Consider the following 17,355-nt stretch of genomic DNA (forward strand, 5'->3'; position numbering starts at 1 on the left):
TTGGAAGAAAACATTTCAGAAAAAAAAATTATTTCAGAGCAGACAGGAGGCAAACAATGAAAAGTGGCGAAACCCACTTTTCATGGATGAACTACAAAGGATAGAAAGCTCTGAAAGCAGAAGAAGGAGAAAGTCTGGGATTGGGGCTAAAAAAGAAATGATCAGGATTCAAATCCTGCCTCTAAAACTTAAACTCTCCAATGTCTAATTTTTACATCTACAAAATGGGGATAATTACAAGTATCAACATGAAAAGGTAACATATTAAGTGGCATTTTTTGGCTTGTTCTTATTTCCACTTCTCAGGACTATTGTAAGAATCAAAATAAGAGAATGGATGTGACAGTGTTTTGTAATCCTAAATCATTCTGGACAGGCAAGTTACTACTTGCCATCACCGATGGACTAGGAATAGGGTACAAGAAGCAAGGATTATTTTAGCCAAAAAATGGTATCACCACAGGCTGACAATCATGACTGGCAAGGTAAGATATAGAATGAAAAACTAATAATACCCCAATAATATATCTGTGGAATGGAAAATAATAATAATAATAATAATTAATAAATACTAAATAGTGCAAACAAATTCTTATTAAAAGATAATCAAATAAGTTGTGAGTGATAAAAGAAATGGGGAGATAGAGGATTAAAAATTGCCATCCAAAAAAGGGGCTCAGAATGAATTCATTGAACTGATTCACTGAACAAATATACAGAAATATATATATATATTATATACAATAAATGTTATATATAATATATGAAATAAAATATATAACAATAATATAGACAACATTATATATATATATATATAATATAGACATATTTGCACATGTGGCACATATGTCTACACACATACACACATTGTTGTTGATGGCCCAGGGAGATATAAAAACTTGTGAAAAGGAGGAAAATCCAGGCCGAAGAACTCAGAATGATGATTTTCCAGTGTAAAAATTCTTTCTACTGATCAAGATTTGCAGCTAACTTCAGTTTATAGAGGTAACCTGGTATCCCAAACTAAAGGGACTTCTTGCTCCAGGTTATAAAGGCCCAAAATGATGCATGGGGATCAAAACTGAAATATAAGTCTTACTTCTACCCAAGGTACTTCATGTGTAGCAATAATAAGACCTGATCTGAATCTAAAGAACTGGGGACTACTTGGAACAAAGAATTAGCTTATAAAATGGACTCACATATGGGAGTGTGGAACCCACCTACTTGCTTCATGGAGCATCTTTCTCTCAATGACCTTATGGCAGCTACGCACAGCTGAGACTCAACAAAGCTGTTGATTCACAACTCACAAGGAATCTGCAAGACCTTGAATAAATAAATCTTGTGCATAAAACTCCCTGCATTCCATTTACAGAAACAAACTTCTTCACCGATCCATGTGACTCATTCTGAGTTTATGTTGAGGTAGTAATTTCTATTTAAGCCATAGGAGAACTTTGATAGCTTATAAGAAGTGTCAGGAAATTAAGAAGTGAGGACAAAATATGGTCATCAGGAGATGGTTTTGGGTGGTAATAATAGTAGTAATAATGGTGGTGGTAGTGGTGGTGGTGGTAGTAGTAGTAGTAGTAGTAGTAGTGGTGGTGGTGTGGTGGTAGTGGTGGGTAGTAATAGTAATAGTAATGGTGGTGGTGGTATGGTAGCAGTAGTAACAATAATAGTAGCAGTGGTAGTAGTGCCAGCAGTAATAGTAATAGTAGCCATAGCAATAGTAGTAATAGCAGCAGTAGAAACAATAGTAATAGCAGCAGCAATAGTAGTTTAGTAGTGGTAGTAGTACCATCATTACAAGATCATTGAAAATAATCTGAAATGAAAAAGAAAGGCCCAATAATTAGCAAAAAATCTTGACCGAAGAACTTTCAAGGGCAGTAAAGAAAGGAAAACAAAAGATGTCCATTGACCGGGGAATGGTGAAACATGCGGTATTCCATGATGTGAAAGAACATCATTGTACTTTGGGAAGGGATGAACATTGATGTCTACAGAAAATCGAGGAAAGAAGTAGGAAACAAAACCATCCACAACATTAAGGGCAGGATCAGCCACCTCACTGATAATGTTCAGAAGTGAGACTCTCCAAGCCAGGATGTCGCACCTCTTTGTAGAAGTGGAGGACTAGGGTTATAGAATATCCCATGAAAGGGGAGAGAGAGGTCTGTAAGTTATATGAATTTGAGGGGGTGTAAAAATAAAAGCTCCAAAATTTGCTTTGGAAATATAAAAATCCCTACAAATTCCACCATTTGGTTTCTCCAATTGGCATTTATGTCAACCAGCATTGGTGTGGGAGATGGAACAATGAGGGCAGATAGGGTACAGTTCCACCTTTCCTCTTTGAGACAGTAGCTTGTTTTTATGTTGAGTATTTTAAGAAGGCTGGTTAAGAAATCCCTGAAAAGGAATAAACACTAGTTATGACCATGTGGGTTTCCCTCTTTGTCTCTACCAAGGTATTATAAGGGGGCGACTTCCTGTTTTCCTTTAAGATGCTTTTGGAAATTCCAAGAAAGCTCCGAAGGACAAAGCCACATTCCTTCTTTTCCCCTGGGTAGAATAAATGCAAACATAGCCATAAATTTGTTGATGCTTCAAGGATATAGGATTCAGTCTGAAGGGATGTTCCATGGAGCTCCCTCGTCCTCCCTACTATATCTGGTTTTGAGTGACTATAGAGCTGCTACAACCCAAAAGTTCACCTCTAGCTGGATAACCTGGTATTGGATGGATCTCTGATTAACTAGGCAGATCCTTGGAGAACAAACAGATAATTATCACTGGATCAACACACAATGGCCTTTGATCTTCACAGGAACTTGGGCTCCTAATGGATGCTCCTAGTGGCTAGGGGCTGCTTTTCACTAGTCCTTGGATTCTCAGCACCTAATATGGTGCTTGGCAAACAGTCGGTGCTAAATAAAGACTTGTTTACTGACTGATTGGCATAACCTCAAACAACCCCAAATCCCTTCCCCAACAGGAGGAGACATTAGAGAAGGATGCTGGCAGAGGAAATAACAGCTCCACCATTTGTGACTCATGGGCAAGGCTTCCCCGGGACCTTAGTCTCCCTGAACTAAAAGAGCTAGGAAACTACACAGCAGCCAAGTTATAGAAAAATAAGCAAGATAGTTTTCAATGCTTTCACAGCTCGAGCCTGATCTCACTTGTCCTACACAGACATAACACAATCAGCTTCCTATTCCTTGAACTCCATCCTCCCATCTCTTAGCTCTGCGCCTTTACTCAGGCTGCCTCCATGTCTGGAATATTTTTCTCCTCATCTCCACTTCTTAAAGTTTGATAATAGCAGCTACTACTCCTATAGTTCTGAAGTACTTGACATATATTTTCCTACTTGATCCTCATTGGACTTATAGCTATAAAATTATTCCCATTTAATAGACGGTCAAACTGAGATCTAGAAACATCATATGACTTTGTTTATAATTCATGCAAATGAGCCAACAATTATCCAGGAAGCCTTAGCTAAGGATGCAAAGTCAAGAGGGAAGCTCACTGCCCTCAAAAAGAACTTACTTTGTGGTACAAAACTTAAAATTTATTCAGACTCAGGAGTTCACAATCTAGTTGAGGTGACCACAGGTACTACTACTGCTGCTGCTGGTGATAGTCATTTACATGGTGCTTTGTTTACATACAGTGACTCATTTGATCCTCAGAGCAACCCAGGGACTTTGATTACTACTTATTACTATCACTACTACTAGTAGGTTAATATTATACCCCTTTTATAAGTGAGGAAACTGAGGTGAGGAAAGGCTGTTTCTGTCTATCCACTCTTGAAGAGGACTTTGACATCAGAGACATGTCAGGCAAGTGAATTGGATTTAAGTGAGGAAGGACCGGGCAAAGTCACCTGCCTTCCTTTCCCCTCAAGAGCCACAGAGGGGATTATATATTTATATAGCACCTACTGTGTGCCAGGCACTGTACTGAATAGTTTTACAACTATTATCTCATTTGACCTGTACAGGTAGGTGCTATTCTTAATCCTACTTTACAGTGAGGAAACCAAGGCAAATTGAATTTAGGTGACTTGCCCATGGTGATGTAGCTAGTAAATGTCTGAGATGAATTTTGAAATTCAGTCTTCCTGACTCCATATCCCAGACCTTCCATTATGCAAAATGGATCAAGGAAATGGGAAGGAGGGGGAGGCAGCAGCAGCTGGGATCAAGAAAGGCTTTATGGAGAGCTTGGGGTTTGAGATAAGAATCATGGCTGGGTCTGAAAGCTGGTCTCTCCACAGGCTTCTAGTTCTAAGGATTTTTACTGAGAAATGACCTCAATTTGTCTTCAGTCATCTGCCCTTCAGCCTTTCCCCACTCTTTCCTAGGTTAATGTACAGCTCGGCCAGTACCGTGTCCCCTGCTGAGATCCTCCTCTCTGAGGCCCCCATCCTGATGGGATCTTGTAATCATTCACTAAACCTGACTCTGGCATCAACAGCAAAATGGGGTAGAGGATCTCAGCTGAGTGGCCAAGGCTTTCTTCTGGCTCTCCGGCTGGGACTCCCAGATGAACCGAAAACATGACCTCGGGCAGGGAGAAGGGCTCCTCCTTCCAAAGAATCTAGCACTGAATCCATACAGCAGATTAGATCTTTGTATCTTACAGCTTAGACACTACTTGAGAGGTTCCAAGGAACACGCGACTAAGTAGAGCACTTCCTAGAGCTCTGAATCCAGAGTAAGGAAAACCTATGTTCCCATCCTGCCCCAGATGTTACCTGTGTGATCTTGGGGAACTTACTCTGTTTCAATTTCCTAACAATAAAATAAAGACAATAACAGCATCCAGCTTCCAATGTTGTGATGAGGTTCAGTCAAAAATATTTGCAAAGTGCTTGGTTCTAGATATTATTACTATTACTGCTTCTTCTAATACTCCTACTACTAGTATTACTTCCACTTCTACTACTACTACCTCTACTTCTACTATTACTACTACTAGTACTAGTACTACTAGCATTACTTCTACTTATTGCTATCACCACTACTTCTATTTCTACAACCATCACTACTTCTACTACCTCTAGTTCTGCTACTACTACTTATACTGCTCCACCTCCTCCTCCACCAGTAGTTCTACTACTTCTTCTTCTACCACTATAACTACTTCTACTACTACTTCTACTTACTACCATCACCACTACTTCTACTACTACTACTACTATTACGGGCTGACTGACTACTATTGAAGTTTAAGTGACTTATAAGAGTTACACAGCTAAAAAATATTAAAGATGAAACTGGAAGTCACATCTTTTAAGACTCTTCTCCGAGACCAATTGTCTATCCACCATGTCAAATACTATATTATGTTCATTACATGCAAATACCTATACTGGTTTTTTCCACACTCTTAGCACACTTAGCTTTGCACATAATAAGACCTTTCTAAATGCTTTTTCAGGTATTCATTTGGTATTTTGACTAGTACAGTAGATAAAGTACTAGAGAGCACAGGGTTTAAAGGTGACCTCAGACTGACTATGTGACCCTGGGCAAGTCACTTAAACCTGTTTGCCTCGATTTCCTCTTCTGTAAAATGAAAAGGAAAAGGAAATAGCAAGCCATTCCTGTATCTTTGCCATGAAGACCCCATAGACAGTACTGGTGTCTAAAGGGTCACAGAGTTAGATACAATTGAAAAACTGAACAATAATATCTGTTGAGCTGAGTTAAGCTAAAACAACTGCGTTAATTTAAGTGGTTACCACTTTGAGAAAACATGACAGAGGTATATATGAAGTCACAAAAACGATCAGCTAGGATCTGATGACTTACGGGACAAAAAGCTTTTTCACTTCACAAAGGAAAAGCTGTGATTCCCTTTTAACTCCGGAGCTGCCTTACATCAGTTAAGGTACGATTCCATTGACAAATGTCTTTTGTTGGGGGCTCGTGGGTAACAAAGCCCACAAGGGCAGGAGAGCTTTTGAAAAAGAGTTGAATGAGGCAGGAAGAAAAGCCTTCTCAAAAAGTCAGACTTCAAAAGTCCAGGAGCTACAGAAAGCCATGCCCACTGCTATTCACCAGCAAATGCCAACTTGCCCGCCTTCCAACACACCCACCCCGATCATCACTATTTCCTGCTGAGTAAACAGAACAGTTTCTAAGCATTACTCACAGCAATATTTGTATACAGAATTTGTCCAGAAGGGTTCTAGAGACTTGGTCTGCATGTGCTGGGCACTGGAATCATGGGATCACTGGAAGAGCCTTTAACAAATGTTCCAGCCCCTCACTCCACTGATAAGGAAAAGCAAGAAATGAATTCTTGTGGGGGAGTGAGGTGCAGATTCGGCCTCCCCACACTCCAGATTTGGATCCTTAGGGGCCAAGCTCATTTTACAGATAAGTAAACTGAGACACAAAGAATTTAAGTGAATTGTCCAAGATCACACATTTTAAGTATCTGTGGTAGGATTTGAACTCATGTTTTCCAGGGGCAGCCTAGCACAGTAGATAGAACACTGGGCCTGGAATCAAGAAAACTTGAGTTCAAATCCAGCCTTAGAAATCTCCTAGTGTTGTCACCCTGGACAAACCGCGTAATCCTGTTTGCCTCAATTTCCTCATCTGTAAAATATGCTGGAGAAGGAGCACTGAACACCAGTAAGTACCTAACTGCTGCCTCCAACTCACTTATGCCCAGCCCAGCCATAGGGTTTAATCTGGGGAGAGAGGGTACTTATCTGAAAGCTCTGAAAGCACAGGTGTTGAGTTACCAGCCTGGAGCAGCCAGTCCACATCTGCAGGAACCCCAGCAGACATCCATACCCCTTTTCTCTCCTATCTACAGGCTCATACATAAGAAATCTGCTTATATGACATTGTCCAAATCACTTTACTTCCTTTTCTATAAACTAATGGCTTCTATGGCGCCTCCTTCCCAGCTCTAACCTTTGTTCCTATGATGCTTCCTAGGTTCCCATGGGCAAGTCACTTAAAACTCAGTCTTCCTATCTGTAAACTGAAAGGGCTGGCCCCTTCTGCTCTAAATTACTTATGGGATCTCATCAGGCCTACTGCAGGCCTCAGTTTCCTTCTCTGTAAAGTAAAGGGGATAGGAAAAGCTCTCTAAGGTCCCTTAGGATAAGAAATGTGAACTTCAGGATTCATGGACAGAAAATCCCAGTCTCCTTGCCCTACATGGTTTTATCCCATTTGGCTACTTACACATGGTTTTGGTCAGGACTAAATAATATACTTTCAGTTTCCTCAGTTCCAAGAAGTGGCTGCTATGGGGATATGGAGGACTTAAATCAATTCAACTTGCTTGCCTGCCTGAACACCCAATTCTACAACTTCCTAGAAAGCCACCTCACATGATTTAGCCTTCGGCTCTTAATTTTGAAAAAGGTATCATTGATTAAATTCACCTGGGATGATTGATGGGTTGTAACATCTACGAGATAATTCCCTGAACACGTTAGTGAAACTTTTTAAAGGAGCCATACAATGTACAGTTGGAAGGATCTGAGATCACCTGGTCCACCCCCCTCCCTCTCCTTCCAGATAGGAGAATTCAGACAGAGAATATTCAATCCAAGTAGATTAAACATTGATGATGTCGGATCCCAACCAGAGCTGGAAGCAACCTCGGAATCTATGGATCTAGTCCAAGAAACCGAGGCTGTCTATCTCAAGGTCACCCAGGCAGTAAATAGCAGAGGCGAGAGCCAGGATTCAAATCCAGGCACGTATTCCAGCTCAAAATCGAACACTGCAAAAATGTAACTAGGCCCTGATGATTGGGGCTCTGCCCTCCCGTGCCCATGGCAAGGAACTCAGTGTTCAGGGAAGTGGATTTAGCTGCTAGTTCTCAAGAACACCTGGTTTTCAAATGAGATGTTTGTAAAGTGCTTATTAGCCTAGTATATGGCATAATGGAAGCAGCTCCCTTGCACTGCTGACAATGCCAGCATTGATAATGCCCTTGAAGGTTGGAAAAGGGCATCAGCCTCTGTTGGAAGTCTAGGTGAGATCAGAGCTTATTATCCCCAGTTTACAGATTAGGAAATTTAAAAGAGATTAAGACCCTTGAGGAGAGTTGGGAGTCAGGAGTCAAGTCGGAAATCTCAGCCAATTCACTTGGACAAAAAGTTAATTGAGCTCTCACAAAAATTAAGGGGGGAGGCTAGGCAGAGAGATACTGGTGAATCAGGTTGGGGACCAGAAAAATTCAAAATTCTAAAGAGAACAACAATAATTCTTACACTTCTTTTCCAGACCTTAAAGCTCATGGGTTTGGGGTTTTACTTTATGAGGTGTTATTTCAATAGAGTCCAAATACTCTATCAGGTCCAATGTATATTTAGCTGAAGGGGCAGTTTGGGAGCTGAAGAGCTAGGAAGAGCTGAATTCAAATTGGCCCCACACTAGCTGTGGGATCCTGGGCAACACGTAGCCCCATTTGCCTCAGTTTCGGGTTGAAGCAGCCCAGGACCTTTGCCAAGAGAACCCCAAATGGGGTCATGGAGAGTCAGGCCTGAAACTACATAAATATCCACATGTGGAAGGTCAGGAAAGTGAAACCCCAAATCCCACAGCCTGCACCTCAGGGCCCTGAGATGGTCAGGCCACATAGCTCTCCCCGGTGCCTTCCACTCTGTAAGTGTACTGACACAGAGGGAGTGAGCAATCATTGGGTTCAAGAGCCAGATCTGGGTTCTTCAGTGCTCAGGGGTGTCAAGAAACCTCCAAGTTTCATCAGCATTGGTGACATTTGGGCCACTTCCTGGAAAGGATCTATGGCTGTAGAAGGGAGATAGAAAGGTGTGCTCTTCCCCAGGCCCTGAGTCTGCTGCCTCGCTTTATTGCCAAACAGCTCCCAATGGAGAAGCAGCATTTACAAGGGAGCCTCAGCATTTACAGAACATGCTTTGTTGCTCAAAAGCCACCTGTAATTCTGCCATCTACTTTTCCCCTCCTACTGACTTCTTAATTTACCAACATTCTGGCTCCTAATCCATGTCTCTCAAGAAAACCGGGCAAATGTAATTCCTAACAGGATTAGGAATGCTGAAAGACCCAGTAGCCCTCATCTCCCTACCTCTCTGTCTCTATCTTTATGTCTCTCTCTGCTTCTCTGTCTCTGTCTCTCCCTCTCTCCTCTTTGTCTCTCCTCTCCTTTTTTCTCTACTCTCCCCATCTCTCTTTTCTTTTCATCTCTTTTTTTCTCTGCCTCTCTCATCTCTTCTCCCTCTTCCATTCTTACTTTCCCCCTCACCATCCTCCATCCCTTCAGATTCTCAATTTAACTGCTCAATTTTCTTATCTGGATTTCATTCTTGTGTGTGTGTGTGTGTGTGTGTGTGTGTGTGTGTGTGTGTGTGTGTGTGTGTGTGTATCCCTGTCATCTCTTTTCTTTAGTCAGTCAACAAGCATTTCTTCAGTGGTTACCGTGTGGGAGGCATTTGGCTAGCTCAGAGAACACAAAGAAAGGCAAAAGAAAGTTCTTGCTCTCAAAGAGCTTCAGTTATAACATCTATAGAAGTTATAGCAATATAACAACTAAATACCAACAAGCTGCAAACAAGAGAAAGTGGAGATGAGCAAGATGGGGAAGGCGAGGCTCTCTCTAGATGCCTCGTTTAAATGACTTGCAGAGGGACACATAGTACTAAAGGTACTTGGAAGAACATGAAACCAGAGTTTCCTTTCTCCCTCCACAGCTTCTTGCCACAAGACTAAAGAAACTCCCATGACACTCTTCCCATGCCCCCAGCCCTCCTCTCCTCTGAATTTTCTTATTTTTCGTGCCTCCGAGGCAGCTAGGTGGCACAGTGGATGATGTTTATACTCTTGCAAGGATAGGGTTAGACAGAAAACACATACCCCATAGATATGAAAAATAAAATTTAATACCGGGCTCTACACCGGGCCAAGTGTTATACAAATGTCATCTCATTTGATCCTCACAACAATCCAGGGAGGTAAGAAAATGAGACATAGAGGAGTTAAGTGACTTGCCCAAAATCACATAGCCCTAAGTGCCTGAGGATGGATTTGAACTTGTCTTGCTGATTGTAGATTCATAGGCCATGACAAGTTCTCAGTACATAACACTGCATGAATGGTGGTCAAGAATGGTGTCCCCACATGGAAGACTGGTGACTGCTCTGAGTTTTACTTTTCTTCCTCTTTTATATAAATACTTAGCAAATCACAGGAAAAAAATATCCCAAAGTTCTCCCATCTGGACAGAGCTAAACATTCAACATTTCTTTACCAAAAACAAGGAATGAAGAAGGGAAAGCTTCTTGTCTGAGAGTCTCCAAATACACAAGTCATGTTATAAATATAAAGGCATTTGAAGTTCTGTGGTTAACTGTTCAGGAAAGGATTTTACTAAAGAAACAGAAGTCAAAATGTATCTCTTTAGGAAACTTGTTCTTAATACCTAAATTCCCTTATTAATTTTCTGATCTCCTAATCCCACAGTGTCCATATACTGTTTCCTCTGACCAGGGCATCTAAGTGATTCTAGAATAAAGTGCCAGGCCAAGACTTTATGTACCTGAGTTCAAATCAAGCCACAGACACAGTGAGCAAGTCACTTAACCTCATTTGCCTCAGTTTCCTCATCTGTTTAATGAGCTAGAAAAGGAAATGGCAAACCACTCCACTATCTTTGCCAAGAAAACCTTGAATGGAGTCACAAAGAGTAGAATGAAATGACTAAACATACAGGTGCAGCTACCTGTATGATACACAATCCCACAATCCCCAGCTAAATCACCCTAAATTCAGCAGTAAGAGTACCTCTAACTTTTCAAAATGCCCATAAACATTTAAGAAGTTCTTATGGTGAGCGCCTGGCACTGTGTTAAGCCTTGAGGATACAAAGGAAGGCAAAGAAAGGCCCCTGTCTTCACAGGACCCTCAGTCTGATGAAGGGGACCACATACCAACAATTATGTACAAACAATCGTTGTAGAGGATAAAAGCAAGTAATCAACTTGGGAGGCCCTAAAATCAGTTACTTTACTTTTCCCACTGGGGGCAACTGATTCCCAATCAGTGGGAAAAGTATTTTGTTTTGTTTTTTGGATTAGCTGGCTGGTTGTTGTTTTAATTCACCCCACTAAGAATAAAAGTTTTTTTTAGGGTTAGCTGGCTGGTTGTTGTTGTTTTAAAATTCACTGTTCAAAGCCTAAGTGTTCCTGTTGCAAAGCACATGCAATTAAACAAATTAAGTTCACAAACCTATTGCTTTGTTTCTCAATCCTTTTTTTTTTTTTTTAATCAGTTTGAGATAAAAAGATAAAGATCACAAACAATATCTCCCTCCTCCTCTCCTCAGCAATCCAACCAGCTGGGTTTCTTAATCCCTCTCAGTTATTAAAACTGTAGCTTTCTGAAAACTGATTAAGGGAAAAACAAATAAAATGTCGCTAAGATTTCCTAAGATGAGATGCTGAAGGCCAAGTTTTTTAATTCTCACACACACACACACACACACACACACACACATATAGTGTAGGGCCAAAATGGATGCAGCAATAAGCTATTTGAGTCTACAATAGGCTCGTGCTAAATTTTAGTCTTGTAAACAAAATAAATCTCAAATAGTTCAGTAATTCAGACTCACTGACTTTAATTTTCTTCACTAGCAGAATAAAACTATGAAATGAACTAAGTAATTCTTTTATCACCTCATAAATCACACAGAAGCAGCTAAGTGGAATAGGGCTAAGGCCTGGAATCAGGAAAACCTGGTTTCAAATATTTATAGTTGTGGAAACCCATCAAGTCATTTTGCCTCAACTTCCTCATCTGTAAAAAATGAGCTGGACAAGGAAGTGGCAAACCACTCCAGTATCTTTGCTAAGAAAACTCCAAATGGAATCACAATAAGTTAGACACTAGCGGAACAATAACACACATACAAGGAAGGATAGGGAGCTACCTAGAAAAATCAGGCACAACTGAAAAACGACTAAACAACATAAGTCAGGTGCAGCTAACAGGGAGGAAATGGACAAATTTTAACAAACCAGAAAAATTCCAAGAGAAATAGTGGCATTTATTAACGCCCAAACTTCAGATCAATGAGAGGTCCTAGGGATTTAATTGATGATATGCTTATATTTCTTTAAATAAAAAAGGTTCCTTGAAACTTCAACAATGGGTAATAAGGCCATCTGAGATATTCTGTTTAGTAACTGTCAGTAGTTGGGCCCAATTCTCCAGTCCTTTTGTCAGTACTCGAGCTCCCATAGGCCTGGGCTGCAGAATTTAGATCCTCTAACAGAGTGGGTAGCAAAAGTGAGGTGTGGTACAAAGTCCCTCACATTCTGTACCTTAGCAAATTACACAAAAGTTATGTTTAGTAAACGAACATTCGTTAGATGCACACAAATCCGGGAACTTGGGGATCAAAAAATCACAGTTTGAAAGGGAAAGGGCCCTTACAGTCCATCTAGTCCAATCTCTTCAGTGTTTCACTGAGAAAACAAGATCTAGAGAGGAAGAGTAACTTGTTGAAAATCATAACAAGTTGATGAAGGATTTGAACTCAGGCCCTGGAGCAGTTAGGTGGTGCAGTGAGAGGACACATAGAAAAAGCCTGGAGTCTTAACAAGCCTGGGTCCAGAATCTGGACTAGTTGTTACTAGTTGTGTGAACCTGAGCAAGTCACTTCACTTTGTTTGCCTCAGTTTCTTCATCTGTAAAAATAGCTGGAGAAGAAAATGGCAAACCACTTCAGTGTTTTTCCCAAGAAAATCCCAAATGAGGCCCTTTAGAGTTGGACTCCCCACTGAACAATAATGTGCAAGGAAGGGAGGGGGTACTACCTAAGCTCTAGACATCCACCCAGTCTAGGGTGGAGCCTGGAAATCATTCCTTCCTCCCGAGTTTGGAACCCCTGGGGGCCCATAATATGCCAGCCAAGTGAGGCTTAGCATATTTGCAGAAATGAAATTTCAGATGAGAAAATTTGAAAGATCCTAACCGGGTCCCGTTCTTTCCCCTCCCCCAATTGTCTCCAGGGCTTTCCCCAGCTAGGCCCAATCCCCTATTAGAAAGTAAGTTGGGGGCAGAGGTAGCACAAGCTAAACTCTGCTGACACAAACCAGCGCCATACACAGCTTCAGCCTCCAAAAGTTCACAAGCTAATGCAGGCCTGGGTGGGGAGAGGAAAGACAACGAAAACTGTAAATCCCACATTTAAACTGGGGAATAGAAAGTCCCGGTGGGCGCCGGGTGCAGGGGGTGCAAGCCATCTGACATCCAAGCCTGGAGCGGTCACTGTTTTACAAACCGTCTCCCTCTGGAGCTGGGGAGCTCCCTGAGGGCAGGGGCCGTGTCCCGCGTGTAGTTCGGCGCCTGGCACGTAGTAGGTGCTTAAAAACTGATGGCTCGAGGGCCACCCTTAGAGTTGATAAATTCTGAGGGGGCGGGGAGCGTCGGAATGGTTCAGGAGTCACGCCTGGGGTCCCAGACCCCAGAGCGCGTGGAAGCCGGGGTGCCACGGCCAGGTGCGCCCCGCGCGGGCCGGCACGGGAGCCGAGGAGGGGCCGCTGCGTGCGGGCCCCGCGGCAGCCGCTCTACAAAGTTCCTCGCAAACTTCCCTGGGCCGAGCTGGCTCCGGCGCAGCCCGCCCGCCCCGCCCGGCCCGGGGCAGACTTCCCCGGCGTCCGCCCCGCCGCAGCCCCGAGTGTCAAGCACTTCCCCCCGCCCAGTCGGCCCGGCCCGGGCCGCACTCACCCATCTTCTGGACGTGGGGAGGGATGGTGCCGGCGATGCGCGTCCACAGGAAGAGGAGCAGCAGCCCCGGGCTCCACAGCAGAGCTCGACTCATGGCCGAGCCCGCTCCGCCTCCGCATAGAGCGGGAGCCGGGCAGCAGCCGGGCCGGGCGGCGAGGAAGCGGACGGAGGAAGGGGTGGAGGAGGGGGAGCCCCCCGGACTGGCCCGGCTCTCCCCGCTCGGCCCCGCGCGCCCTCGCTCCGGCTCTCCTTCCCCGGCAGATGTGCAGGCCAGATGTGGCGTCCGGGCCGCGGGCCGAGCTGGGGGCCACGGAGGCTGGCCCGGGGGCTCGGCTGTGCTGCTGGGGCCCGGCTCGCCCGGCGCCGAAGTCCGTGAGTGTGTGTGTGTGTGAGTGTGTGAGGAGCCGTGTGTGTGGGTATGCGTGCGGGTGACTCACTAACTTATAGAGCCTGGGCTGGAGGAGAAACAGGAAATCTTCGCAAACAGCTGGGCTGGACCTCTCCGAGGCACAACCCGCCGAGCTCCGAGCCCGTCCTCCGGGCTCCCCACTCGCCGGGGCGTCAATCACTCCCCGGGCCAGCCCTTCAGCTTCCCCACCCCCTCGCAGCCCTCGCCCCCTCCTCCCCACCCACCACACCCACTCCGCTCGCAGCCCGCAGGCTCCCGAACCTTCGGGCCCGGGACAGTTTTAGCAAAAGGGGGTGACCTTGGGAAGGGACTGAACTCCGGAGCTTTAGCCTGCAGCCCCAGGGGGAGTCTAGGCTCGGAGGGGCTTTAGAGCTGGGGGGTGGAGTTTGGAGCTCCTAGAGCCGGGCTTCTTAGCTTGGGCTCAGAGAACTTCACTTTGGGGGGTTGTTTTCTCTTTAGGACGTTCTGACTGAGAGGATTTTGATGAATTCGGTAAAATTGCTTTTCTTTATAATCCGAAGTATTTTATGCATTTAAAAATCTGATCCAGAGAAGGGTTCCAAAAAGCACCCGTGAGCTGGCCCGGACACCCCAATTCCCTTCATTTTGCAAGTGAAAACACTGAGGCTCCAGGAGACCTGAGGTGGCCAAGGCCCCCCAGACATTAAATGGAAATCAAAGCTCTGCCTCCACTTTCAGCTCCTTTCTCACCCAACCTAAAAACCAGCGGCTTCCTCAAGTGTTTTTGACAACTGATGCCTGGAGCTGAGGCCTTCCCCTGCTCAACCCACTAACATTTATAAAGAGCCCAGTCCGGTGCTGAACGACAGAGATATAAAGGCCAAGTTCAACAGGCTCTGCCTTCTCTGGGCCATTTTGGATCATCCAGGGTGTCCCAAAGGTCCTCCTGCAATTTAAAGTTAAAGTTTTAATGGGGAAGGGGGCAGCAACCTGCTAGACTTCAAGTGACCTCCCTGCCTCCCGTTTCTCCCTTTCTCCACTGGACTAACCATGGGCTTCCTAAAGCCTATTTCTGGCAGTGTCACTGCCGTGCTCAATGAGTTTCATCAGCTTCCTCTTACCTTTAGAGTCAAATATGGACTCTTCAACTTGGCATTGAAAGCCTTTCCCCACAAGGGTCAAACCATCTTTTCAGCTTAATGATGGCTTGCTCTTTTTCTTCTCTCATTTCTGTGCTTTTTATGCAGATTGTCCCTAAGCCTGGAGACCCTTGCTCCAGGACTGTGCCTCTTAGAGTCCCTGGTTTCCATCAACACTTCTCTCCATGCTACCATCTAAGCAAGCTTTTCTTGCTCTCCCCATGCAGGAAGTACTACTTCTAGTATCTTTCTAGTATTGCATACTAGTGTATATGTTTATGAATACGCATGTGTATACATAGATACACTATATGCATATATAAACATACATAACTACTTTCACACAGAGATGTGCATGTGACATATTCTACATGTATAGAATTCTAGTATATCTATTATACATAAGATGGTATAAACAATACTACGAATTATACATATGTATACATACAGACACATTTATATGCATAATATATGCATATATATTACATATGTCATGTACAAAATACTATATAATACATATATGTCATATACAAGATACTATATAATATACATAGTATAAATATATACACATATACATATCTACATCAATAATATGTTATATATTATACATAAGACACTATATACTATACATACCATACATATCTACATGTATAGGATATATGTAATAAATTATACACATACACACACAAGGACTAGGAGGCTTTCACTTTTTATCTTTGCATATCCAATGCCTAGGACATGATAAATGCTTAACAATTGCTTGTCAAGAAATTGGTTGATACTTTACCATGTTTCTTTTTTTTTTTTTTTTTCTTTTTTTCCCCCCTGAGGCTGGGGTTAAGTGACTTGCCCAGGGTCACACAGCTAGGAAGCGTTAAGTGTCTGAGACCAGATTTGAACTCCAGTCCTCCTGAATTCAAGGCTGGTGCTCTATCCACTGTGCCACCTAGCTGCCCCTACCATATGTTTCTTAAGGAACCCTATTATCTTTGAGAAAGAGCCACATCATCTCTGATGTTGTTGGATTGGGGCCAAGAAAACCTCGGTTCAAATCTACCTTCTGGCATTTATTAACTATGTTACTTAATTCTTTGCCTTCTTTTCCTCTTCTGAGAAATGGTATCAATCATAGTTGGAGTACGTAGGACTTAAATTAGTATGGAAAGCACTTTTTAAACTTTAAAACACTCTTGGAAAATCCTTTATTTGCTCATTATGAAATGAGTTGTAGTTATTGGTGATTGTGAAGATTGTATTAGCACCTTGGATACCTCAGAATCAGCCAGAGTCAGGATAAGCAAAAGTCCTTGGTCTTTATTTTTTGGTCTTTAGGGGTAGAAGTGAAGGGAATGGACACAGAATCTCTTTTCCTCCTCTACCTCCTAAGTGACTCTGGCTTGTCTTACTCCACCCCCTAATCTTTCCCACAATTCTCTGCATACATCAAAAGATTGAACCTGCACAGAATAGTGGGAATGGGCATTTTCCAAGTATATGATAATAGAGTATTGTCCAATTGGTAATTAGCCTTAAGTGCTTGGTTGTCCGACCTCAGTGCATCTGCTCAGAGGTTCAGCCCTTTATATCTCCCACTTTCTTTTGTTTTGGAAAATAGGTGGTCACACCATCCTTGACTTCTCAGGAAGGGAGATGAAAAGACCAAAGGGAAGTGGGGAGTCAAGCCAGATATTGCTAGCGGATTTCTGGGCTGAAGGGTCTTATTAGAAACAGGTATGCACAAACCCATCAGCATGGGAGGTATTACACAAGCACATAGCAATAATGCACAGGCTATTAGTGATGACTCTCCCCACAGCCATTGCAACCTCAATGTGGTGTAACAAACATGAAGTATACATGCAAGTAGTGATATAACAAACAATATAAATCAACATGGTGTTGTAAAAGATTTCCAGAAGTCCTAGAAGGAGGGTATAATTAAACAACACTCACACATTGACCTTCAGGAGCCAAGAGATAGTGCAAAACCAATCTATTGTTCATTACTTCACATGTCAAGGAATCTCATGATCCCCACAAGTTTTTGAAGTCCTGCAACAGTCTTTTTATGTGTTAG

The 17,355-nt window shown here is 43.2% G+C and overlaps 1 protein-coding gene across 1 annotated transcript in view; it reads right to left on the bottom strand.

The window, feature by feature from the left end:
* The window catches only part of TGFBR2 (transforming growth factor beta receptor 2), an 84,712-nt gene extending 70,422 nt beyond the window's left edge, over positions 1 to 14,290 (bottom strand). The window contains exon 1 of the mRNA XM_074267632.1: positions 13,770 to 14,290. Within this exon, the coding sequence (XP_074123733.1) occupies positions 13,770 to 13,863 (94 nt within the window). The 5' untranslated portion in view covers positions 13,864 to 14,290. The remainder of the gene's footprint in view (positions 1 to 13,769) is intronic.
* Between the last annotated feature and the right edge of the window lie 3,065 nt (positions 14,291 to 17,355).

The sequence above is a fragment of the Sminthopsis crassicaudata genome, chromosome 5 (genome assembly GCF_048593235.1).
Source record: "Sminthopsis crassicaudata isolate SCR6 chromosome 5, ASM4859323v1, whole genome shotgun sequence".
In the NCBI taxonomy this organism is placed as follows: Eukaryota; Metazoa; Chordata; class Mammalia; order Dasyuromorphia; family Dasyuridae; genus Sminthopsis; species Sminthopsis crassicaudata.